General features: G+C 40.3%; 1 protein-coding gene across 8 annotated transcripts in view; it reads left to right on the top strand.

Moving 5' to 3' along the window:
• The window catches only part of TRERF1 (transcriptional regulating factor 1), a 104,228-nt gene extending 78,155 nt beyond the window's left edge, over positions 1-26,073 (top strand). For 4 of the 8 annotated variants that reach the window (XM_069852858.1, XM_069852860.1, XM_069852861.1 and 1 more), the window contains 14 exons: positions 2,911-4,543; positions 5,158-5,207; positions 5,944-6,094; positions 7,031-7,279; positions 10,640-11,009; positions 11,605-11,665; positions 12,426-12,565; positions 13,301-13,404; positions 14,576-14,651; positions 19,429-19,517; positions 20,349-20,462; positions 21,256-21,438; positions 21,932-22,140; positions 22,807-26,073. In XM_069852858.1, the coding sequence (XP_069708959.1) occupies positions 3,164-4,543; positions 5,158-5,207; positions 5,944-6,094; positions 7,031-7,279; positions 10,640-11,009; positions 11,605-11,665; positions 12,426-12,565; positions 13,301-13,404; positions 14,576-14,651; positions 19,429-19,517; positions 20,349-20,462; positions 21,256-21,438; positions 21,932-22,140; positions 22,807-23,131 (3,501 nt within the window). In that variant the 5' untranslated portion in view covers positions 2,911-3,163 and the 3' untranslated portion in view covers positions 23,132-26,073. Of the gene's footprint in view, positions 1-1,440; positions 1,701-2,910; positions 4,544-5,157; positions 5,208-5,943; positions 6,095-7,030; positions 7,280-10,639; positions 11,010-11,604; positions 11,666-12,425; positions 12,566-13,300; positions 13,405-14,575; positions 14,652-19,428; positions 19,518-20,348; positions 20,463-21,255; positions 21,439-21,931; positions 22,141-22,806 lie in introns of those variants that run through there. The other 4 variants (XM_069852863.1, XM_069852864.1, XM_069852866.1 and 1 more) reach the window with 4 other exon arrangements.
• The last annotated feature ends 750 nt before the right edge of the window (positions 26,074-26,823 follow it).

The raw sequence follows: 26,823 nt of genomic DNA, 5'->3' as shown, positions 1-26,823 counted from the left end.
TCTGACAAGAAATGTATATTGTTAGCATTTTTTTTAAAGCTGATTGCATATGCTCGGTGTACACAGCATGGAGCCCTTGGATTTAAGCCTGTTCAAGTACAAAAAAAAATCTGGTATCTAAGGGAGTGGTTTATTACCGATTATGCTTTTATCAGTGTGCCTATCTGTTTTATTTCTCTGTTACCTAAATGTAGAATAACAGTTCTTTTTTAAACATTTGTGCTTTTCTCTCTGCAGCTCAGTGATGTTTTTGAAAGGAAGGTTTTCATCTCCTCTTTTTTTTTTTGGTGAGAATTGGTGTTAGAAAACAATCCAGATATTTTCAAATGTGATTTTCACAGTAACTGAGCTTTCAAGTCCTTTTGTGACTTGACTGATATTTTGATGTAATATTCTATTATATTATTTTTCCAGATTTTACAGATGTATCTGTGTAACTGCGTTAACTCTGTAACCTACCTAACAGACAGCAGTATGTCTCACCTCCCAAACAGGAGGTGAGTTGAGGATGCTGGAGCTGTTGGAGGAAATTGCTATAAGCATTTTAAATTAATCTTTCTTTTAAGAGAGGAGAAAAGAGGTTTGTGCTGATGCCTTGGAAACAAAACCTTCTTGAGTGTTTTCTAGTACCCCAAGAGCTGACAGGTAACTCCTAGGTGAAAGGGTGCAATAAGTGGAGTTTAGTGTGTGCCCAGGGACTGACGCTTCCTCTGACGGCCACAAAACTGGCTGTGGCTGCCGGTATAGGCGGTAGCATCTGCCACCATGGTGCTTCTGCCTGTGGAAAGAGTGGTCTGGGGCCTGGCTGGACACTTGATTGATTTTTATACTGAAACGTTTGCTGCCTGAGGAATAAGTGGTCTTTCAATTGTCTCCTGGAGACATTTATTCTTGCTCTTTAACTAACACTTACCACTTCAAACTTTAAATAGAAGGTTCCAAACGAAGGAACTTGGAGTAAATTATAACACTGTTAATAGGTGAAATAGGTCATACCTCCTGTACAAACGGTTTATAGGTGGATCCAATAGTGCCCTGTTTTCATGGGAAGATGCATTCAGAGCATCTTGGCTGAGCTTTCTTGGCAGGCATAAGAGGAGATGCATATTCCTGTGTAGGATCCCTCTCTTCCTCCAAAAGTTGATGGCCTTTCAGTGCAAAATACTGCACAGTGTTTATTTTTACACTGTTTGAGCGTTTCATGGAGGTTTTGTTTAGTTTCCCTTCATAATTTTTAATAGGAAATCTTTGAAGTTGGGTCGTGGCTGAAAAATCTTGTTGGAAGCCTGACCGTTCATTGTTGACTCATATCTTTTTTTTAATTATTTGTCTCTAAAAATCTGGATGGGAGTGTGTTCAGAGAAACTATGAAGCAATGTATATTTCCGGAAAGGGGAAATAAGATTGCAATTATTCTCAGCCATTATTTGTCACGTAAAAATGTTACATGCTAATGGCTGCAGATGGTTTACACAAAACTGTGCACACTGAAAGCCCTCTTCATTCAGAGCTATGGTTTTTTGTCATACATTATACTGGAACGGAAAAGTTGTTTCTTTCTGCCTGCAGCTATGTGTTATCCTTATTTACTGTTGCTAGCACAGAACTCATTAATATGCATCTGGCAGTGGTTAAAATTTTCTCTGTCAGTGACTTCACATTTATCCATCAAGATCAAGGATTCCCCTATGTTTAAAAAGGTAAGGACATCAGTATGCGGGGATTTTTGGAAAGCATTATGTTTAGAAAGGCAGCTGTGAAGGAGGCAGAGTTAAGATTGTGGTCTAATATTTTTCTGCTCTTGTTAAAGTTAAGAATCGCGTTTTTTGTTTAAAAGTATTTGTGTGCGTAGGCTTATTGTATCTCTGCATGTGTGTGATTGTAGACGCAGTGATTGCTTCATACTGTGGAATAGTAAAACAATCCTATAATATGCCTGTGTATTTTGTTTTATTCATCAAAAACGGTACAGACATCTCATAAGTGTTGCTTTGAATTACAGTTCATACAGTAAAAATGATAAAAGGTTTCATTTGGTATAAATTAGTCTGTTCAAATAGTGCAAACAGAGAGGAAAGGAGGGAGAGTAGAGCAGAAGTTGAAATTTGGTGCTCCCGATGTAAGGTGAGTGGTCAGAAAATGTTTCCATGGACTGGTTTGGCCTTAATTGCATTTCATGTAGATGAAGCAAATAAATGTACATCCACAGGTGCAGTTAGATAACTACTGTCACAATTTTTTAATTGTCACAGCAACAAGTGTTACTGCTGCATTTTATTCTTCAGTGATGCTCTATTTTTACATAGCCAATGGTCACCTCCTGTAGATACCATGAAAGTTGTGAGCAGCTGTGGAAGGATCTGTGTAAATCCTAGATTGCAACTTTTCTTTTATGTCCTTTTAGATGCTGATATCTCAGGATGGTCAGCTTTGTTCATAGCCATGGTATTTTTACCTGCATTTTCAGGCCTTTGTGGAGGTATCCATGGTGTCAGCAGAACTTAGTTTTATGTTATAAAATGGATGTGTTACTTCTGACAATAGGGCTGTAATAATATGAAGATGACTTGGCTTAATAGTTAACTGTCTGGCTAAAACATGTCATAAGAGAGCAGTATGTGGCCTGCTGAAACTTCTTGAAAGTTCATCTACTTCAGGAGGGAAAAAAACCCCAGCTTTGACGAATAAGCCTTTATTGGTTTGGCAGAATGATTTTATCAGAGTGCTACAGAAGAGGCAGGATAATGGGATGAGATGAAGTAATCTAACTGCTCTGGAATAGCCCAGCTGCTACAGTTTTGCATCTGATTATGTATTTAAAACTATGAGATTTTACAGGTTTTTTTTGAGGCAATAACAGTAACAGGTTATGCAAACAGCCAGCACTTACTTTGTTCTTTCACTCTACAGGTGCCTGGCATGCTGAACCTATTGGTTTGTGCTGTGGTCCATTTATTGAAGATGTGAAGCAACATTGAGTCCGAGATTTGGATTACTGACAGACTGGAGGAAATCTTAGTCCTTGTCATGCACATGGACATGCTGGATTCTAAGTAGTTCTGGCTTTTTCCCTTCCCTCCCTTCCCTTTGCTCAGTTATCTCAGGGTTCAAAGAGATTTCAATGGTTCGTGTGCCTGTAAGCTTGGAACAGAAGTGACCAAAAATGGGGGACCAGCAATTATATAAAACTAACCATACTGCCAACAGCAATGAGAACTTGTACTACCAACAACACCAAATGAACTCCCTTCCATCTCTAAATCATAGCTATGGGACATCTGTTATAGATGCTCCCCAGGCGTCCCCTCTCTCCCCTCAGTTTCCCCAAGATTCAAGAGACAATATAGCTTTGCCTGTAGGTTCAAAAAGTCTTGGGTCAATGGATACGTCCAGACCAACCAGCTGGACACATTCTGGCTCAGGAAACCATGTCCCAGTGAGGAACAATTTGAATAATCAAAGCGCAATGTGGAGCCCCCTCGGGCAGGGGGAGTCCCATGACGGATACCAATATCCTTTCTCTCAACCTGGTGAAAATCGATCACAAAAAATTACCAGTGGGGTCCTGCATAAATTGGACTCCTTTACGCAAGTGTTTGCTAGCCAAAATTTGAGAATTCAAGTCAACAACATGGCTCAGGTTTTGCACACTGAGTCTTCAATGGTGGATAATTCTGGTGACAGTGCACTCCGGCAGCTGCTGTCCCAGAAGCCAGCGGTTGAGCAACAGCCTGTAATTTCCAGTGTACAAAGATACCAACCAGTGCCACAGCAAGCACACCAGAATTTTGCAAGCACACAGCAAAAGCAACAAATGCAAGTCATGCAGCACCAACAGTTGTACTATGAGTACCAGCAGCATTTATCGCAAATGCAGATGCATTCTGCCTTTCAGCAAGGACAGACACACATCCAACAAATGCAGTCCCAGCAGCTCTTACCGCAACCAATGCAGCACTTGCAGCAGACTCAGTACTATGCTCAGCAGCAGCAGGGACATCAGAGGCTCTCAATACAGGAGATCCAACAGCAGCAGCAACAGCCGGCTCGGCAGCAGCAGCAGCGGCAGTGTCCAATGCAAATAGCTCAGTATTACCAAACACAACCTGTCATGCAGCAGTTACAGCAACAACAGCAACAGATGCAATTGCCGCTTCCTACGTATCACAGGGAACCCGATCCAAAGACTATGCATGAGCCACACCAGTACACTCAGGATCCAAGTCATCCTGTGCAGCTTATCCAGTTGGGAGCAGTGCCTCAGTATTGCTACCAAGATCCCCCTGACCAGTACAGGCACTTGTACCCGCAGAGTTTACTGCAGCAGCAAGATCAGCAGAAGCAATATCCGAGTGAGAGCAGAGCACTCTCCCTGAACTCCCATGTTGGCCTCACTCCACCAGAGACCACAGATGATCCCACACGACAGGAGATTAATTCTGTAGGTAATGCTGTCCCTCATCGAACTCTCTTGCCACCCTCTGGTGTTCACCTGAACAACAAAAGCTCTCAGCAAGACTCTCCCAGCACCATGTGGCCTCAGGTAGGTGATATTTTAGATCCTTCCTCAGCCAAACTTATTTTACAGAAGAGTAGGGAGACATGGAAACTAAACAGTTGCAGGAGAACTGGAAGGTTAGGATGTGAGCAGTGGGCATCGCTGGGATGTTTTGGGGAACTGCACTAACAGACTTCTGTCTCTGTCACTGGGTTGGCTTCAAGCCAGGCTGGTGATAGCACAGAGCTACTGCTGCTGCTGGGCTACTGCTTCCCTCGGGAGAGACTTTGGGAGGTTCTGCCTTGGTTTTGGGGGAGGAAGGACCCAGTTACAATTGGTGATCTCACTGATTTTTCAATACCTGAGGGCTCGATTGTGCAGGAAGAGTTAGTCAACTCCCTGTTTCCAAAAGAAAATCATCTTGGTCAGAGGAAAGCCTTCAAACAGCAGGTGAATGTAAGAAGACTTGCACTAGCCATGCTCACAGAGGCAGTGATTTGGTAGAGAAATGTAAGACTTTCAAAGGCTTTTAATATTGGTAAAATCGTATGCAAAATACAGACATAAAGCTTTGAGCAGCTTCATTTATGCATTCATACTTCCTGAAAAATTACTTTCTCTTTTTTTCCTCCTCATTTCCCACTCTCCTCCTTTGATAGCAGGTGCAACTGTCAGATAGCAGACTGCAGCCGCTTTCCCCAGAACAAAGGTATTTCTAAAAGATTTTTGTCTTTTTAATTGAAATATGAGAAATATGAAGGAGTGCTGCAGTTTAGAGGGAGGGGAATGCATTCTGGGTAGGTAATAGATGTTGTTCTTGTAGAAACATCTTTAGTTTCATGCTTTGTGAATTTAAGTTTGGGTCATTTCCACCCTGCACCCAGCAATAAAATCAAATTAATTATTTGTCATTAAAAAAAAAAAAGAAAAAAAACTGAAACAAGAAGCAAAAACATGAAAGCAATTAGCTCGGTGTTGCATTTATGAGAGAATGAATGGTGTGTGGTTTGGATTGGTATCTTCAGCAGCAGGGATCTTCTGGTTTTCTTAAGGTCTCACCTCTGAATAGCTGAGGTATCCTCCATCGTGGTTGTCTACCATAAGGAGGGGCATTGTGTCCAAGTACTTGTTAAGTGCTGTCATGAATGGGGAAATGTAGGTTTATTACGATAGATCTCATCTGCTCAGACTTTCCAAACCGGGAGCCTCATCTTGATGAGTGTACTACTCAAATCCTTCCTTCCCCCATCTTGGGAGCAGCTGATCTAGATAACTGCCCATGTATTCCACAGTGCTCACCCTGTGCTTACTTGTGGCTTCATAACCATCTAGCTATAAAATATTGTTGACTTCCTTGACCAAAAAGCTTTCTTTGTGTTAAAGAGAACATGCTGAACTAATGTCTTTTCTTCTGTTCCACACTAAAAAAATGAAAATAAAAATAGTGGCCAGAACAGAGAAGCATTTCCTGAGAGAACTGATGGGAAGAACAAGCTAATGTGTTCAGTATGCTTGAAGGAGTTTAAGAGTTTGCCTGCTCTAAATGGTCACATGAGGTCACACGGAGGAGTAAGAGCATCTCCTAACTTCAAACAGGTAGCAGTTAATTTTACTTCAGTATTCGATGCTCTCTTTTCTGTGTTGATGTTTGCTTGCTTTGCCATGCTTTGCTTTTCTGTCAAAACCTGTTTTTCCCAGTTCTGTTTTATGTCACACCCTGCATAAGTAGAATAAGTAGCACATAGCTGCTACTTCGAAGGCCAGAAGTCTTGTTTTAAAGTCAGAGGCAGTGATAGAAGACAACATCATTTGTCCCTCTCTGTTTCTCTGCATGTTACAAAACCACCTTACAAAGTCACATCAGGATCATCTAACTTTTTCCCCCTCATGTTTGTTTATGATATTAGAAATATCAGGAGCATTGAGTCTTCCTTATTTTTATTTGGGCTGCTTGGATGACTAAGGGATGTTTATTGGAAGCCTTCCCAGGCTTTAAGTGAAGGAGCAAGATTGTTTAACATTTGACAGTTTTCTTCCTAAGTGTTTTAGTTCTATAGGTATCAACAAATGCTAAACCAAGAACGTGCGTTTAAATTGTTCTGCGTAAAAATAAGTTGTCCTATCAGACAGTCTCTCTGTCCTGAGATTTTAGAAATTCTGTTCTAACAGAGAGTACCCCAGGAAGGCCAAGAGCTACCAAAGTCACACCATCTGTGTCTTTGTTTTTAGGTGGGTGATGGGGAATACTGTCTTTATAGTGATAAAAAGGGCACGCATTTATCTCCCCTCCTGCAAGTTATCTTGTAAAGATGCTTAATGTGGTTATTTATCACCAAGGCTGAATGACTCCTATGTAGGAGTACAAGTAAGCTGCCAACTTAATTCAAGGCAAATACAAAGTCCAACAAGGAGCACTGTTGTGTTTTGTAACCCTGGCCACTTTTTTCAGTTGTGGTGCATATGTTCTGTAGTGTATCGATTCAGAAGTAGCCCTCCCTCACTCGGGCTGAAAGCCTTTAATTGTCTGTACAGGATGAAGGAGAGAAACCACCACAGCAGCCGCTACCTAAAGAGGTGGATAGCCTTGCACCCATCGTCATGCCAGTGTCTGTCCCTGTAAAGCTTCTGTCACCTGAGCCCAGCACGCAGCCCTCTGCCAACACTGCCACAGTCAAAGACAAGCCTGCCAACTCTGTGTCAGATGACGAGATGCCTGTTCTCGTGAAGATGACTTACTCTCCACCGTGCAGTCCAAAAGTGGCCAACCCCTGCTCGTCCTCTGTGAGTGCTGCATTTCTTGCCACTAACTGTGCTGGGCTTGTTAAATCCCTTTGCTTATAGTGCTGCTACTTTCTAGACCATCCATGTGCTAGAATATTTTCTGGTATCTTAATGATGCCTAATAAACGAAAAAGGCCTGTAGCATCATAGCGTTTCTTCCTCAATCCTTTGAAAATATTAATTTTCCCTTTGCTAGGGAAACAAGGCCTCAGATTAAAATAAATAATTTGAAATTGGAACATAATATTATTTTATCCCACTAGAACAAAGGGATTTACTATCTTTTTCACTGTTTTTGTTTTTTCCTTCTCAGGGTGCTTTGTTTTTATGTTATTGCTTAAAATTCAGCAGTTTTATTTCTTCCTGTTTTTTCTCAAGTCAGATATATGTGCTTCTCATTTCAGCCATTGATAGGAGGGCACTGTGCAGTGCTTACAGTATGTGGTCTAAGCCAATACAAATCTTGCCAACTCAGAGTTTTGCAGAAAAGTCAGTTTTCCCTTTCTTTCTGCATGTGTCAGATCAGAGGGTTAGTCGCTGAGAATTCTGGTATAGAATACACTCACTGCTTTAATTTTGCACATAAAACTGAAATTGTCAGCTAGCACAAGAGATTGGTGAGCACTTGCTCTTTGTTGTTTTCCTGAAAGAATCCTGCAGCAAGCAGTATTGTTTGTTTCACAGTCCAGTGTAGGAATAGATGCTGCTTGTTTCTTCAAACCAAGGCTTGCAGACTATGCCATGAGAGATCACTGCAGAGTTCAAGTACTATATGGTATTACCTGAGTAATGCAGAGAAATACTCTTGTACCTTGTTTTTTTTATTGCACTTGTGAGTCTGATGGCCAGAATTGGGGACAATATATACCATTGTGTATTTATTGTCCTCGTTCCTGACCCTTCACTCAGACATACGTACTAATTTTAAATATATATAAAATCTTTCACCCTCTTCCTTTCAGACAAGAGGTTTTACACATAATCTTGCACTCTACTGTGCAAGCCAACATCTCACAATACTTAGTTTGTAACTCAGCAGTACAGTTTTTCTTTTCTATTTCTAGTTTCTGGAGAGAAAAGGGACAGTCTTTTCTGAATCCTTGGGCTCTGAGTGGGAGATCTTCTCTGGAGACATCAGAGTAGGTGGCTTGGGCTTGTGTATTTCTGCAGCGTATGTAAAGTGACTGTGATTAAATCTGCCAGTGTTTGGCTAAATGCACACTCATTCACTCAATTACGCTTGTAGTCCTTGTCGTTCCCCAAGCAAACTAAACTTGCACATTTTTCTCTCTGGATCCTGTCTTTTATATAAGCCAGTAGCATTGGAAACATTCGACGATCAAAAGATCCTACAGTTCCCTCTTTTTTTCTGAAGGAGATTGCACCATTGGAGCTTTTTTTTTAATACCAAAGAACTAGACCTTTATGTTGCATTTATTTATACCATGCTTTGAGCTGCCCAGAAAAGCTCCCGCAAGCTCATGGAATCAGTGAAATCGAGCAGCAGAAGGAAACTAAATTTTCAGCAAGGCTGCAGGACCATGAGGTGAACCTAGCAACAAAGCGAGGTCCATCACGATCTACACTGTGCATCTGTCAGGGGGGCAGCAGGACCCACAGGGATGTATTCAGTCTTGGATAATTGGTACCCTGGAGCTTCAGAAAAGTGTTGGGGTGATTGTACATTGAGAGCCCTTGGGCAGCGAGAGCTCCTTTAATATTCATTGTGATATTTTTGAAAGTAGTGCTGGCATAATTACACTGAGGCTAAGGTATGTACCGTAGGTGAAGCACTGTTGGAGGCAAGAATTATATAGGACCTCTAAGATGTTGTCTTGGTTAGTTTGTTTTCGCTAGCGAGAAATAAATACCAGCTCTTCTGCGTTTCAAGAGCAGACCAAAATGAGCCCTTGATCAAAAACTTGGCTCTAGCCCAAGTAGGGGATTGGTTTTTTCCCCCCTTGAATTTGGAGGGTCTCCCCTTTTTTGACTTTTGAACACTGAATGTTTTCTGTCGTGAGGGACTATGTCTGTGGTGCAGGTAACCCTCATGCTTTCACTGTTCATGTCCTTTATCAACAAAATTCTCCATAGCTGCTTTTTTTTTTTTCCCCTTCAAAAGGAAAACTTTTCCAAAACTTTTTTTTTTTTGAGAGGAAAAAATGTCAACAGCTGTTGGAGAGGATACAGCCATGATCTAATAGAGAGGACAGGACCTCTCTAATCAAAAGCATTTCCACAAGCTGTAATGTATTAATGTAAGGGACAAAGGGCGACAGTGTTAATGCTTATTAGACATGATTTTTATTTAGTGAATGTGATTTTTCAAGAGCCACCCGTGGTGTAAACATGTATGTTGTCTGAACATACATTGTAGTAATTTACTTTTATGTAGTAGTATTTCCCAGATGATGCAGACATTATGGTGTAACCCTATCTTTCAAACTTCTGCTTTCCAAGTTTGTCCTAAAGAAGATCTACAATCTGAACACCTGAAAGCAGTTTATTTAAAACTGTGTTCATCTACCAGCTTCTTTGTATTGTTAAAGCACAACCTGAGAACAACTTTCTTCCCTCTCCATCCCCCAGAAATCCAGATTTCAGGTTTGCGGAAATCCTGTGCCTCCTGCTTCTGTGGACTCAAGAGATTAAATTACTTTCAACATTCAAATTTTAGAATTCTAGGCATGTTAGTGTGTGAATTTCTCACATGGTCATCTACTACCCTTTTCCCTCCAAGGAAAGAGGAGAGGGTTAAGTTCAAGATTCGTTGCAGCTGGACTGTGCTCAAGCTGATGGGAATGTAGTGATAAGAGGCAAAGAATTTGAATTTATTACTTTTTTCTTCCTTTCCTGTTGCTGAGTACTGGAGTAATTTCACTGAGCTCATGTGTCCTTCTTAGTCAAACAAAATAAATGCATTGGAAAACATCTTGTATAAAGTTTCTAATAAACTGTGGCTGGGTAATACAGGAACTTCCAACAGCAAGTATGTGTTCAGGGCACATTGAAGTTGCCAGGGTAGTCTGGTGGAGCTGAAGAAGGGCATGAGAGACTCATGGCCTATGAGAGTTGTTCTCTGAACCTTCAAAAGCTGGCAACAGCCTCTCCATATCTGAGCCTGTGGCTCAGCTCAACCTTGACTCAGAGGGATTGCTGAGGAAGATGAGTGTTATTTGTCCTGTTTTTTTTCTCTCCACTGAGATTTCTGTGTAGGATCACGCACTGTACTGACCAATCTTATTATGATGGTACCTCAATAACCGCTTTTCTCTGGCTGTTGCCCTAAGCTGTAGGGGATTGTGTGCAAACCACATGTAAGCATACCTAAATACTAAATTTATGTGTGTTTTCATTTAGGAAATCAGCAAAAAACCTCATCAAAGTGCTGTAAAATTGGAAGAGAACTTCAAACCATTGCAGGACAAGAAGAAGTATCGACACAGACCTGAACCTCTCTTCATACCTCCTCCTTCCTTCAACTTCAGCATGTCCCACTCTGGTGCTACACTGTACCAGAGTCAGCTTCGCTCTCCCCGTGTCCTTGGAGATCATCTGTTAGACCGGACCCATGAGCTGCCCCCCTACACTCCGCCACCGATGCTTAGTCCAGTTCGGCAAGGGTCTGGTCTCTTCAGCAGTGTTATCACATCATCTCATAACACCTCGCATGCTCAGCTGCCACTTACTCCACTGACACCTACTCCGCGGGTGCTCCTGTGTCGGTCTAGTAAGTGCTACATTTTACAGAGTGGCAGTACATAGCATATACCACTGTTCTGTCTTCTGGCATTACCTTATTGATGATTTTTACATGCTCACTTGCATGGTTGGTTTTCCTACTTCACAGGAAAAGTTCATCTTTATCAGAGTTTTTGGCTTGGATTTTGTAAAGGTGGTAGTAAAGCATAAAGTGAATAGAGGAGCCTAACCAGCAAGTCAGATTGTGATCTTGCAATGTTGTCTGCTTCAAGAAAGGACCACCGTGCCTCTTGTTACGTCAGGGTCTTCTAAAGTGAAGAGAAAAGACCTAGTTTTATACCTGGGGTTTGTTTTAAATGTATTCAGTGTTTCACAAAGGAAGGTGTATAATCATACGTGATCAGGGCAATAGAAACCTCTGCAATTAGGACATTTCTGTTAGCTATAACTATTTAGACAGTTTCTTTCTAAAAACTGATAAAGCATAATTTTTCCTTAATTAGACTGGAGTAGTCTTTATGTTAATAGGGAAGTGGCAGTGCAGCCTGGGAGGTGGACTATCATCAGCAATGAAGTTGTTACCAAAATACCCTTTCAAGCTCAAACTCTGATCTCTGTTTCAGATAGTATTGATGGAAGTGTCATTCCAGTGACGCCTGGGCCTGGAGAACAGACTGTTGAACCGTAAGAAAAACAATATTGTTCTTGTCACTGCTTTTGTAGACTAGCTCCAACCTAGAGTGTGCAGCCTGGAGCATGTTGAACTGTTCAGCTTGTATTCAACTGCCTGAAATCACATTGGGCTGGATGCCTTTAAGGTTGCTCTGGATGCTGGCTGAGACATTGGGAGCAAAGTGGCTGTGGAAGATGTAGATGTCATGGTTCAAAAGTGCCAGGACGTCTTGGTGGGAGCCACTGACTGTGAAACAATGGTTAGTGATGTCTGGGAGGAAAATATATGCTGATCCAGTACTCTTGCTTTTACATATGTGGTAACTGTGGAGCTTTGGAGAGATGTTAGCTGGTAGATACCCCAGGGCAGACTGCAAGCAAGATTGTCCCTCAGCTGTAATGTCTGTCTCTGCCAAAGAATGCAGTTCTCTGTGAAACAGAAGGTTACTGGTTCCAGCATCTTGCCTCTTTGCTAGGCAGCCCACAGATAGGCCAGCTTGAGTTGTCTGTAAGGTATGGTATCTCAGCATAATTTAAACTCTGTGTTGAAATTTTTGTTTCTCCCCCCGACAAAGAGATCATTTCTCTCTAATATTCAAAATACTTATCATGCTGGGAGTAAAAGCATTGCATAAAGCAATCTGATGCAATTTACTGCCTCTCCAATAGAATTTAAGTTTTGTTGGAAACCAAGTGAACACTAATGTAACTTCTGGGGTTTTTTTCTGCCCATTGTGTAGTTGAATACTTATTTATTTATTTGTCTTTATAGACGCATCAATATTGGGTCCAGGTTCCAGGCTGATATTCCTGAGCTGCAGGACAGGTTACTAATGGAGAAAGATGTGCACAAAGCTACTTTGGTTTGGAAACCATGGCCAGAACTGGAGAACAAAATCTTCCAACAAAGAGGTACAATGACTTGCTATTTTAGAAGTTCATATGTCAGCCTATGCCTATTGAAGGAATTAGTGTTGATTTCTCATGCATATGATGTACAAAACTTTCAAGAGAGTATTAATTACTGAGAATGCAGAGTAAGAGATCAGAACTACATGTTCCAGGTTCAGAGTAACGACATTGTATAGTGGGACTTAAAGTGAAGTGCAGATGAACTGCTGTCTGGCAGCCAAAGGGGAGAGATCATTGCTGGGAAGTGGGGATTTTTTTTGTTACTGAACTGCCTGGTGAGGGCAGAGGTCATGGATGAGAGGCAGCTGATGGTTTCTGGGCCTGTCCTGTGACCATAACTGAGAGGAAATGTGATAGCCTCCGTAGCTTCTACCACTCTTGAGCAGAGTTTGTTCCTGCTTCCAGCATGATTAACTTCTGTTCTTGTGCTCAGGCTGGAGCCTTCTTGGCACGGCAATATCACTGGCCTATGCAAGCCACTGCTCCACAGCCAAATCTCTGCCTCTGGCTCTGCAGTAGCCTGCTCCATCTCAAGGATGGGCTCTGTAGATCCCATTACATGCTCTCTGAAGTAAGTGATCCTAAAACCAGAAGACGAGGCAGTGGGGAGAGAGAGTATGAAAGCTGTTGCCCTGAACTATATTGTCTTTGAGTGGCATTACAGAATACTTGGTTCTCGATGTTTGACTGACAGGCTACTGTATTAGCAGTAAAATGTTGACTTGTTTCTGACAGTGGAAGACCTTTTAAATATGAGCTGTTCCAGTGTGTTACCTGGTGGAGGAACTAACTCAGAATATGCTTTGCACTCTCTCTTTGAGGCGAAAGGAGATATTATGGTAAGATAAGAAGCTGAAATGGGAGATACAATCCTCTTCTGCAGATAAATTAGCATGCTTTATTAAATGGATTTAGATATGGTTATATAAAAAAGAGATTTCTGATTGATTAGCAGTGATGCTTTAAACATCCTGTAACGTTTTGGGGGAATGACTTTTCTCTTTCATTCTTTTGTAAATTTAAATTTCAAAGCAGTGCCTCTCTGAAGGCTTACTGTATATTTCATATAGATAAGATTACTTAGTTTATAGCCTTGGGGCTTTGAATGTCTCCCAGTGCTTTCTCCAGCCCTGATAATTTACAAGCTTTATATTTGGTCACAGATAGCTTAGTCCTCTTCTAGCCCTTTATAACTACCCTTTTCTGTAGCAGCAATCACATCTACTTATTTGTTCAGAACTGTGAGGTAATTGCACACAGTTCTCATATAAATAATGCATTTCAAACATTTGCATTAGTTTAGTGATGGGAATATTATTAACTAGGGCAAAAGATCTTTTTTGCCTAGTGTTAGAGAAAGACAAGGCTCTGCACCAGTTCCTGGAAAGCCAGTTTTAAAAGCAAATGCAACAGGACACAGGTCTGGATTGAATTTCAATGGATTGTCTAATACAGTAGGCTTTAGCTTGTGTCCCCCTTTCCTTAGGCTCTGTTAGCTCGATCTGAGACAGGTGACTGAACTTACTGTCAGGATGTGAAATCTGCAGTACAGAGGGGTCTGTGTTGTCATGGGAAAAACTTGAGGAATCCACAAATCATCTATTTTCCTTATCCAAAAGAAGATTAACTACACTTGCTGTCATTCCTGACAGATATTGACCTAAACAGGTATTTTAAATGACTTAATGCTGTCAATATTGATGCTATCAAACCAACCATTAAATATTAGTATTAATTAACAGTACCAAATCAAACACTATAAACATGTGGCAAGCAGAAGGGAGAAAAGTTGGAAGTTGCTAAGTAATAGTCACATTTGTGCTAATTAAGGCAGGACAGGTGTGCATTAGGTGCTCTTCTGTGAGGTACACCACATGGGCCTTGGAGTGATTTCACTTGACAGAAAAGAAAAAAAGAAAATTAATTTATATCTTCCTACCAAATAGTCTTCTAAATGTGGTTTTATGTAGCAGCTGACTGCATTTGCTGTTTCCCCTCCTTTTTATTTAGGTTACTCTTGAGAAGCTGCTGTTGAGAAAGCCAGTGAGATTGAAGTGTCATCCTTTGGCAAATTACCACTACGCTGGTAGGTTTCCTTGCAGTCTCTGTATCTGCTGATTTGTAGTCCAAGGCTGGCATCCCAGGCTGGAGAATGGGATCACACTGCACTCTCTGCTGTCCGCTGCAGGGATGGCAGCCTCTATGAGAGAGGTGATATGGACAGTGCTGAGTGGTACTTCTGAAGCCTTTTGTTACAAGTTTGGTGGTTTTCACCTGACTGATGATGGACAGAAGCTTTGCATCCATGTTGCTGTGCAGGGTTCTACAGATTTAAAACAACTCAGTGATTTTTTTTCCTCTTTTAGACTAAATTTTAATTTGCTGATCTCCTTTTGAAATTGCTTCCATTTGTAGATTTTTATTTACTAGCAGCAAGGTCTTCATTTTCTGATATGTAAATGTCTGCCATCATGCCTTCTTTTTCTGAAGTGATGGTGCACGGTAAATGAATGTGATAATCTTGAGCATCCTTCCTAAGAGGCAGTGCTGTAACTCTCACTAGGGTCTTACTACAGAATACAGAGCCTCCCTTTGCATGGATCTAGCCCAAAATAAACAGATCTGGGACAGTGACTTCTTTAACAAACACAGCAAGGACTGCAATTTGGTGATGAAGCAGAAGTGCCCTGTAAAATAGGCAAGGTGATGTTAAGCATGCATAGGTGGCGAATGTCTGTTCTCTGTAGCCCTCCATGTTATTACTTAATGATTTGTGGTGGCTTGGAGACAACTGCTTAGAGATACAGAATGGGGGTTTCTGTAAGAGGTTTGAGAGTTTTATCTCCATTTTAGGCCCAGTAGGAAACAAGTCAAGAATCTTCTGGTGGTCAGTAAGTCAATCACAATGTCAAAGGTCATAAACTTAATTTCCAGTTATAGTCATTGTGCTGCTTAAGTATAGAGGGAACCTACTTTCCTAGCTGTAGCAGATCACTGGGAAGATTCCCAAGTAACAAGGACTCTTTTGTAAAGCAACTCCTTAACCCCTTGGCTTGAGGAAAGAACAGAAACGTGTTTGATGGCATCTAGTAATGAGAATGAATAAATGTGAAGATAAGGTTTTCAGTCTTGGCTGGAGGAGATGCCTAGTTCGTTTTGTTAACAATTCTGTTGTGGTCCAAAGGGTGGACGTGGGAGTGGATGGAGAAGTAGGATGTCAGCCAGGAACTTTGACTGGGGTCTCTTGTCTGAAGAGATGATCCCACATCACATGTGTGAGACAGCCCCAGGGCATGAAAGCACAAAGATGAGGAGGTAGCCCAGCAGCCTGATCTTGGTGAGCGATCTAATAAGCAGAGCAGATAAGAAATTTCTGCCTTTGTGGCAGATGAGGAAAGTTCTATACTGAAGCAACTTCAGAGTAGTTTCAGGAAATGTTTTATTGTGATACAGAGAGGAGAAGCTGTTTGATTTTTTGCAGAAGATGATGCTAATCCTTGTTAGTTAGCACTGAGACCCGTGGACATCAGTGTGTCCCTGTTTCTTAAGCAGAAAAGGAAGTTTGATTCTGCTTATCACAGCATGAAACAAAACCTCACCAGTCTGCATTTGAGTACCATAAAATAACAAGACAAAGCATTACTTACTGTGCTCTTGAATGCGACATATGCTTGCAACTTACATTGACAGCCGTGCTCGAGCACCATGCAGCAGCTCTTGAATAATAGTTCATGTGTGGTTGAGAATCAACCACTCAAGATATATGGAAATTTCTCTCCATCTAGTGCATGTATAGCTTAATATAACTTCAAGTGACATTTGTTTGGGTTAACTCTTTGGGCTTCCTGCTCTGTATTCAAGAATTGCAGCTCTCGGGTGTATATAAAGGTGGAATAGACATAGCACTGACTCTTGAGAATTAACTGATAACACAGACAGTAAATATCCAAACTCATCCTTAGCATTGTGTTCGAATGAGGGTACAAGCAAATAACTCACCTTTGAAACTTGTTGGCTTGAGAGGGGAGGAAGTTGTACAACTTCAGGCTTTTCTGTTGTATGCAAAGAGAGCTGGGCATGCTGATTCAGGGCTGCTTGGAAGAACACACTAATCTCTGTCCTAATGCTTTGCCACTTGTCAGGATGCTGTTTTAGGGAAGAGATGGGGAACGCCTATCTAATACAAAAGGAGTGCTGTGGCACACAGTTGAATTGTTTTCATTTGACCAGTGGAATCTGTGAGGTCTGAAGTTTTCTGCAGTGAGAATTGCAGGAGAGATGGTCTCTTAAATAATATGCTTCACACGATCTCGAAACTTCTTGTACAGGCTGTGATAGAGTGTGGATCAGACCCAGCATATGGTGTAGGTAGTGGATTTGAGCCACCTCTTCATGGGACTGCCTGGGTATAGGTGTAGCCCCCTTGAGACCCACAGATTGGGCCCAAAGCCCCCAAATTTGTAGCAGATGTTTATTGTTAGTTAATCAGTTAATATGGTTGATAAAACAAAATGTACAACAAATGTCTAAAGATGAAGTTCTGCTTTAAAATTTAATCTGTATTCCGAAGTCCAAAATTCTTTCTTACTGCATTGCAGATCTCTCTCTATACACGTTCTCTGTATCTCCCTCAAGCTAACAAGAGCAAAAGCGGTTTCCCAGCAACCAGAGTTAAAAACAGCTTTTCTTCTGTTTCTTTTCCTACACAGGATTTATTCTATTAATTAGGTTACTTCCAATTAACCTGCATAATCTTATAAGGGTCTCTGCTAATACCACAGCTATTGGAGAAACTCTGTAAGGCCTGAATCTTCTATAGGTGTTCAATATAATTAGTTCATGGGAGTGATTCTTTATTATTTTTTTTCTAGGAAGGTGGGGTAGAGGCAGGAGAGCATGACTAGAGAGGTTTTCTGAAAACTAAAGTCTCTCCCTTGGTGATGTTATGCTTGTTAAAGTTATATTTTGGCTTAGTAGAGCAGGCTGCTGAACTGAACCAAAGGCAGGGGAGGTGCAGATGACTGGTAAGTTGCATAAGAAGGGAATGACGTTAGTCCAGCTTGGGAAAAATGGCAAGGCGGTGTGTCAGCAAAAAGATCTTTGGGTGATAACAGAGTAAATAAAACTTGTGGTTTGAAGCCAGAACCTTTCTCTGACGCTTAAGAGATCCTTAGTGTAAATCTCTGTGGAAATAACTAATGCAAGCTTACATTCAGTTCTGGAAAAGCCTACCGAAAGCAACTTGCAGGAAAGTTAATTTTGTAGTTTTCAGCACATGACAGAGCAGTGATATACCTGCTCAAAGCTTGTGAGCCTGGTAGTTGACACTAAAAAGCAAAACATTTGCATTTAATTTAAAAAATCTCTGTATTTTTTTAATAGTCATAAATAAACAATCTGTAGATTCAATACCATGTATAGTGCCAAGCGTAAGTTAATTGAATTCAGTGCAGAGGCAAGCATTTCTATAGAGAATGGTAACATTGACAGGAATATTAGGGATTTCTTGATTTCTTTTGATAAAAGTTATAGATGTTTCAGAAACTCTAAGACAGACTGAAGTATGATATTTTCATAATGTAAGTAATTTCAAGGGCATCTGCTTTTATGACTTCTTGCATATCCTTCCTTTAATATATGTAATGCTGCCCACTCTTGCAGTAAAACAGGACACTGCTTTGGTGCAGTAGAACAATCCTGCATTCTTCCTATTTTACTAATACTGAAGATGCACAGATTAATTACAGTTTGAATGTTGGTTTTGCATTTTCGTGGGTAGTTAGGCCGGTGAAGCAAACGCAGAATAACAATATTTGCAAGTTTTATATACAGCTTCTGTTAAATGATCAGAAAGCACTTCGTGCATATCACGTGTTGCTACAATCCCTACCTGCGACTTTTGTCACAGAGGATTTCAGTGTTTCACCTCAAGCCATGCAAGTGAAGAGCTGCACAAGGACTTTATAAGAGTTATCATCTGGAGAACAAAATGATACCTGAGCTACTGTTTAGCTGAGTGTAAACTGGAATATAGGGAAATAAGCAATGCAAGCTTTACATACAAAATTGAGTTCTGTGGTGATAATTCTCAATCAGAGTGAGACCTTGGGACCATAATGCAGTTCTGTGAAAGCATCGGCTCTGTATTTTACAGCATTTAAACAAAATCCAAGTGAAATGTTAAGAGGATAGAGAACATGGTGATGCTGCTGTGCCAGTCTGTGGATTGCTTATATATTGACTATTATGAGCCTTTCTGATCCCTGCATCTCTAAAAGCACGTTTTGGTACTGCAAAAGGTTCAGAGAGGGACAGCAGTGATGATCAAACATGTGGGAGTAGAAGAAAGAATGTACAATCCTGAATAACATGGAAATGATGGTCAAGATTGAAGAATTGAAGGGTCATCCAGTGAAGGAACTGAGAACTAGGCAACAAAGAAAAGGAGGTGTTTCTTCATGCAGGGGGTGTAACTCATCTGTGAAACTCTGTGGCAGAGGATGTTTTGGGTTCAAGAAGTTTAATTGATTGAGAGAAAGAGTGTGTCGGCAGTTACTAAATAAGTAAATTGCAACAGACTCAGGAAATTCTCTGTGCCAAAAGCAGGCAGAGTTTAGGAAAAATTAGGGAGAGGCTGCTTGCTTGCCCTGACCTTACTGTTTCCTGGGTAACTGCCTGTGACCAGTGCTGGAGACTGAATATGGATTAGATGGAGTTGAGGTCTGAGTCAGTATAGCCATACTTGTATTTGGGTAGCAGCAATCACTAGCATGTAATTGAGATTTTCCAGGTTTTGTTTCAGCTATGACACCAACATACAGGTGGTAGGTTTTTATTACTTATAATGAGTTCTCTTTTTTAAGGCTCTGACAAATGGACACATCAAGAAAGGAGGCTGTTCAAAGAAGCATTGTCCACCTACAGCAAAGATTTCATATTTGTACAGAAAATGGTAAGATTATTTCTGTTCTGTCAACTGTTTTTTATCATATGCTGCATTCTGTTCCCCTTCGTTTTTCCTCCAGTGCCAGACAACCGTACTGCAGGCATAGAGCCAGGAGTGGTTGAAACACTGTTAGGAGTGGTATATTTCGTTCTGTGTACCTATGCACTGCAGCACCAGTAAAATATAGTTTAAAATAAATAAAATCTATTCCTCTTGTTATAATATGTAAAAACTTCCCCATCTGGAATCCAAGTCACAGCATTCTATGTGGGGGACAAGTAAGGTGCTCCACTATCACCTTAGTGTTCTCTTGCAGTTTGTTAAAAGTAACATGAGTCACTTGATATTGAGCCTTGTGCCAGGAATGGTTTAAAACTCTTAATAAAAAGAGAATATGTTTAGGCTTAATTTTCATGTTCTGCAACAAAGCAGAAAACTCAAGATAAGATGTACACATCTTAGGGCAGAATACCTTTGTGCTAGCTCAAATGCTGAAAAACATTTTGGCTTATGGGAACCAAGTCTTAATTCCTAGATTTGTTGGTGGTATTGTACTATTGAGCTACAAACATATCTTCTCAGTCATCTTCTGACTAGAGTCTAGAGAATCTTGGACAAATGTACTGAAGCTGAAATAGTTAACACAAATTTGACTAAAAAGTAATAACTAAAAAAAAGGTTCTACAAATGTAGAAATTCCTGTTGTAGTCCAACTGTCTTTTTTTTTCCCATTAGAATGTTTGAGAAATGAAACCTGCATCTTAATGTATTAAAATTGTGTTGAATGATAGCAAAAAAAATTGAGATTTGAATGTTTCTGTAATTACTTAACTGCAGGTAAAATCTAAGACGGTTGCACAATGTGTGGAATACTACTATACCTGGAAGAAAATCTTGCGTTTGGGACGGAAACACAGAACGCGTTTAGAGAAAAAGAGAGAGGAATGTCTGGTAAGTCTAAAAGAATATGAAGAAGTTTAATGCCTGATAATTATATTTGTCCCATTTTGAGGAGGAGATTGAACTAGATGACATAGGTCTCTTCCAGCCGAAATTATTCTGTAATTCTAAATTATGTTCTGTACGTGCATTCTGTGACCTCAGCTACAATAAGATTTTGTGTCCTGGACTATAATGGGATAAAACTATTCTGACTAGTGCATTATCTAACTTTAGTCCAGCAGTTGTGGCTTTTGTTACTGATGAAGCAGGCAAACCTCTGTAAAATATTCCTGTCCTTCTGTGTGTGCTTATGCACTTCTAAAGGCTGCTCTAATATTCTAGTACAAATATCACTTACCCAGACTAGCAGTGCAATTCTTGTGTACAAGGTCTGTATTACAGGTAGTCTGAGTAGTCTTGAAGTGATGTGGTTAGTGTCGGTTGTTTTTTCTTTTTTTTTTTTGTTTTTCTTTTTTTTTTAAATAAGTCACGTAATTTCACTATGGGTATAGTGTACTTTACCATTCTAACAGTTGGAGGAGGGTATTGCACCTTAGCATCTGTAGATTCTTGGAGCCACAGCTCAGTAGTATGGATGGAGGGTGTTCTGAGCACTGCAGGTTGTGCTGTAAGGAGTAGTAGGTCCAGCAAGACCAGAACTTCATTTAGGGTGGGAAATAATACTGAAACCTGGAAGCAGACTTGACTAAGCAGTGTATTGTTCCAGTACTTCTGATGTACTACCGTCCAGTGCTGTCTGTCTTTCACCGTATTTCTAGAATTTAAGTGCACTGTCTTTCAGACAAGTGGAGAAGAGGAAGTGCTAGAGGAAGATGAGGAGATTGAAGAAGACAGAAAGGAAGAACGGGAAATGCAGAAGTCTCCTGACCCGCCAGCTCTTGTTGGACCTATAGATCTGCCAGCCCTTCAGGGTCTTTCACTTTCTTCGTCCTCCTTCATCTGTGAAATGCCAAACTGTGGTGCTGTATGTGTGTTTGGTATCTTTAATAACAGGAGGATTGTATACTAGTGATTTGTGATTTTGGAAATGAGTGGTTTAGACTATTCCTGGCCAGTGATATCTCCTGAATATCTTTATACAACTCATTTTGCCTGGATTTAATTCTCATATCACAAAGTGTAGTCAGTGTGCTGATCTATACATAAAATTGCATCTTGAGATGTTGTATTCGCTAGAAATGCTGTATGAGAATAGCTCTGATAACCTTTATCTTACACAACTGTAATAATAGGATAGCTCGCTCGTTTGTTTTATTATGACTAAGTTTCTTTAAGTCTGGTGGGATATAGCTGAGAGTAAGCAGTGTTTGACCAAGTAGATTGTTTATGCATATTAGATATGTACAGTTGTTCTGTTCTAATAGGCATTCAGTGTACTTCTTTCTGCAGGTCCTGTTCCAATTCAGTTTCTCTTGATTTATATTTTTTTTTCTTTCCTCCACCCTCCTCCTCATCAGGTGTTCAGTTCCCGACAAGCACTAAATGGCCATGCTCGCATTCATGGAGGTACAAATCATGTGACAAAACCCCGGTGCACCATTCCAGGCACTAAGCAGAAATCTGGTACGCAGAGCGGATACTGCTCTATCAAGGGTTCACCTGCCCACAGCACGACGAGTAGTGAGACTGACCCAACAACAATTTTCCCTTGCAAGGAATGTGGCAAGTAAGTGGGTATGAATGTCTGCAGCATCACATCACGTCGTATTTCTTCATATTATTTCTTTATATTCCAGTTGAGTAGTGTTGCGATGAAATCTTTACTTTGCTCTAATGGCCTTCAAAGAACAGTTTCCCCTTACATGGCATGTCCTCCTACCAAAACCTTCAGAGGTTATTTTGCGTGATGCTTTGGGTGCTTCCCCTGCAGAATTTTTTCTCCATTTTCCCAAATCGATTTACCTGCTATCATTTCTACATTTGACAGTCCAGCTTCCTGCTTCATCAGACTTTTGTGTGACAGTGGGCAACTTTGTCTGTATTTCTGTGCTTGAGTTTGTCCATCCTAATGTGGGATTCCTTTACTCTTTGCCTGTTGTGCAAGATTGTAGTGAAACTAAGTACAGGGAGAGTTAAGATGCGTGTGGATACTGAAGCAGTGGTAAAAGCTACCAAACACCTCCAGCAGAGTCCCAGTAAGCGATTTTGGTACTGTCAGGATGTATAAATCTGGTAGTCTGTCCCTGAAATTCTCACCACGGCATTGCAGATTTCACTGACTTCTATTTCAGGACAAGGAAGCAAATGTACTGATAGGTTGTTGAGTCTTTTTTGGCTCGTTTCATCAAAAGCAATGACTTCTATATTTTTTTCTTTTTCTTTTAAAATTCAGGGTATTTTTCAGAATTAAAAGCCGCAATGCTCATATGAAGACTCACAGACAACAAGAAGACCAGCAAAGGCAGAAGGCTCAGAAAGCTGCTGTGGCAGCAGAAATGGCAGCCACTATTGCAAGAACTACTGGGCCAGTTGGACATAGTTTGATCCCTCTGGATCATATGAGTTTAGTTAAACATGTTGAAAATGTTGGTGGTGACATTGACGACGATGTTGTTCAGGAGCTGGGTGATGTCATGGAAGAAAATGCAGTCATGAATGCTGACCTTTTATTGGATGATGAAGATGCAGATCTACTGCAAGATGATGCTGAGTTGTAAACAGAGTTCTTTGTTATAGACTGCTACTTGAGCACACCCTGAATGGATCTGTCAGGAAACTCTGGACTGCTTGTTTATTCCCCACTGATTGTAAACTACCTGTTGAAAATGATAATTCTTTATCCACGTTTAGGGGAAAAAAAAAGAAATCTCCTTTTTCCCTTTTTTTATTAATTTGTGTTTTGGGGGGAAAAAATAAATAATTGGTACAAATATTCTCATAAGGTGTTTTTATCTGAGCTCACTTGGCTGATAACTTCCAAGGCCACGAATTACCTAAGGTCATGGTTCTACTGTCACTTCCCTGCAGATTATTCTACTAGGAACTTTAGTCATTAACTCTTCCAAGTTTCATTTTAGCCCAATTACAAGAATGAACTTCACACTTCTTTTTTTTTGCCTATACTGAATCAATTCCAGCATCTTCTAGAGACTAAATGTCATCTCTGTTAAGGAGGTGATTACATTCTTTGTCTTTGTGCTGTCATTTTAAGGGAGGTGGAGGAAAAAAATTCTGATTTAACTGTGAAATAATTACAGGAGTGACTATCATCTGTAGCAACAAAGTACTTTTTCAGTTCTGTCTTGCCTTAATTCATACATGTTAGGCAGCTTGTAAAAGCATTGGTTACACTGTTCATTTTAGAGCTTCCATTTTAGCAAGGTTTTGATCTGCTGATTTTTAAATAACCTAATTCAAGGATTAAAGAAAGAAGATGATTGTACTGTGGTTCACATCATCTGATGGCGACACAATTGGCAACACCACTTTGGTAATCAGATTGCACTGGAAATGTATTTTGCTGTGACAATAAATCACACTGTTGAATAGCCATTTCTATGGTTTTAAGAGAGTGTATGCTCAAGCAAGCAGGAGCTTGGTCTCTCACCAAGCAAATACAGGGAGATTTTCTTGCCTGTGGAACGGAGACTGATGGAGTATATGCCTTCAGCACATGTCAATTATTACTTATAGGCATGAAATTTTATTCTTGTGCCATTTTCAGTCTTCCTTATTACATCAAATTCAAATGTTTATTTAGTAAAAGATACTCTAAAGGTGAGTTGATATTGCTGTTTAATTACAGTTTCTCCTTCCTTAGCTCCAGATCTACGTGCTGGATGTCTCGCACCATTTATATAAATTTAGATTTGATTCTCTAAGTAAATAGGATCTCAAAAGAATTGTACCTTGAAGAATTTAAGAATTAAGGAGAAATTGGAATTAGATTGAGCGGACCTTTAATGACAGAATATGAATACTGATTTTGGAGCTTTCACAGGTAGCAGCACTGTTTTTCACTGTTTTTTTACAGTGAATTTTGCACTGTAGAAGAGTATTGATAACTTTATAAAATATTTTATAAGACTGATTTCAGATCTTCCAGATTTCAGGGTTGGTTTGGTTTTTGGTTTTTTTTTTAATGGGTTGGGGTTTTTGTTGGGATTTTTTTTTTTTTGCTACATTCCTGACATCCTAAGCAGAATCTGAGAGATGGTGGATCTTATTTTCTACTGTCTTTCTTCCTTGTATAACTATGCAAAACAAGGGTAAATCACAGCATTTTTGTATAGGAGTACCCGACCACACAAGTCCAAAACCAGTGGAACTCATTGGCAGAGAGGTGCCTTCTCTGTCAAAGCCAAATATGTGAAGCCAAACGACCTGAGGTTTCTACTTAAGGTCAAGTGTTCTGATACTAAAGAACAACCCTTCAGGAGAATGGAAATCCCTTCTCAGTTTCAGGTTAGTGAAGTTCCTGCGTATGTGGTTTGTTTTAGGTTTCTTGGGGATTGCTCCAAAGGGTAGTTTTAGTTTGTTTTGACTAGCAGGTGGAATTTCACCCCCTCTGCTGCATAAAGGATGATGTTCTCAATGACTGTACCTGTGAGTTTCAGGAGATCAAGCAGCAGCTGCCTTTTTCTTTCCTGAACTCCCAGTCAGCACGCTCTCCAGCAGTTCCTGTCCATGCTGTGACATATTACTTTTACAGGGGCCATGCAACCCAGGTTCAGCAGGCTGGGTGTTCAGCTGTATGCTGCCAACTAGATCCACTGAAAATATTTTTTGTACTTGTGCAAGTCTTAGTGGTTTGCAAAGTGAAGGCATTTCTGAGCAGTAACTTGTCTTGGCTTTCAAGAGCCTGAGCTAGGAACAAACTGGCAGTGTCTTCTCTTTCTCTTCCAAATTTGTATCACTTTGAACTGTTGAGGGCCTTTCTGAGAAAGGCTGCTACACTGGAGAATGGAAACATGTTTTCAGATTCCCCCAATAATGGTGGGAAAAAATTGGAGTGTTCAAGCAAAGTGATAATTTAAGTTGGTGAGAGTTCTGATTGAAGAATGGACTGAAATGTAGAAACTTGTGGGATTGGTTCTGAAGAGCAGCTCTGTATTAAAGTAACTATAGTGAAACTTTCCTAGCAACAACGGGACAGGTATCTATGCTAAATCCAGTATATATAACTATACACCCATATGTATGCCTGGTTCTGCGACATTAATCGGGTGCTGTTTTACTGTACAGCCAAGAAGATAATAGAATGATAACCAAAGACGTTATTCATAAAGGAAAAAATAAATGCACATTTCTTAAGCAGTACTCGATTTAGGCCTCAGACATGGACTTCGTTATTATTCAGTGTTGCATTGGCTGATGTTAAACATGCTGTTCTGCCTATTTGTATGTAAGTTGAACATAGTTTTATTCCAGAAAAGTTGTTTTCTTGCTGATGGTTGATGAAAACTGTTCAGTATTGAACTTGGTCCTCTTTGATAAAACCTGTATATATAGAAAGCATATTTTATGAGAAAAATCTTATTTTCAGTATTTAACTGTTATTTTATTAGAAGATGGTTGTAAATATTTTAGGTGCTTTAGTGTAAAAAGCAGACTGTAATTTTAGGTGGCAGAGGAAGTTAACGAAATAAAAAAATATACGTTTGTGATCTATGCTGGTTTCAGGTTCCTGCTGTCAGCATTTGACTTGCACACAGCTTAATTTCAGCCTATTGTGTGTATTAGGATGTCTTAGTGGCTTAAATTGGTGCTTGCTTATTCACACCCACACACGTTAAAATATTTGGTACTGATCAGAACCCATGTTATTCTATTAACTGCAATTTCTGTGTTTAAAAAGAAAGGGGTTTATGTGGCATTTCCAGTCGTTTTTATACTTTTCGTAAAACATCATTGGCGGGGTTTTGCTAACAGGCTGGATACCTTTTCCTAAGTGTTTTTAAGAGCAGGGAGAAGGTTTGAAACCTGAATTTCATTTGTGATTGTTTAACAAAGGATTCCTGAATCATTGAAAACTTAGGTTCATGTGTAATTATTTCACAAAGGACTCAAGTTTTCGACGATTCAGAAGTTCATGCGTTTTACAAAGGACTCTTGAATCATTCCAGGTAAAAAAAAACCAGTATTCCTTGTTTTCATCTCTGGAAAGGAGTGTTCATGGTTAAGAACGAGTTGTGGTAAAAAAAGCGGCCTTGGCGAGGTGGAGAAAGATGGGAAAAACCCTCCTTTACCTCCAAGCGAACGAAAAAAAACATAATAATTCGGAAAAATGAGTATTTTCTACTTTTTTCCCTTCCGGCGGTGGAGGGAGGGAAAGGTTTTCACCTGGAAAAGAGGAGGGGCAGAGCGTGTGTAGGGTGAGCGGCGTGTGAGAGGTGGGAACACGAGTTGG

The sequence above is a fragment of the Phaenicophaeus curvirostris genome, chromosome 2 (genome assembly GCF_032191515.1).
Source record: "Phaenicophaeus curvirostris isolate KB17595 chromosome 2, BPBGC_Pcur_1.0, whole genome shotgun sequence".
In the NCBI taxonomy this organism is placed as follows: domain Eukaryota; kingdom Metazoa; phylum Chordata; class Aves; order Cuculiformes; family Cuculidae; genus Phaenicophaeus; species Phaenicophaeus curvirostris.
The sequence above is the reverse complement of the archived record's forward strand: the minus strand, read 5'-3'. Positions and strand labels throughout refer to the sequence as shown.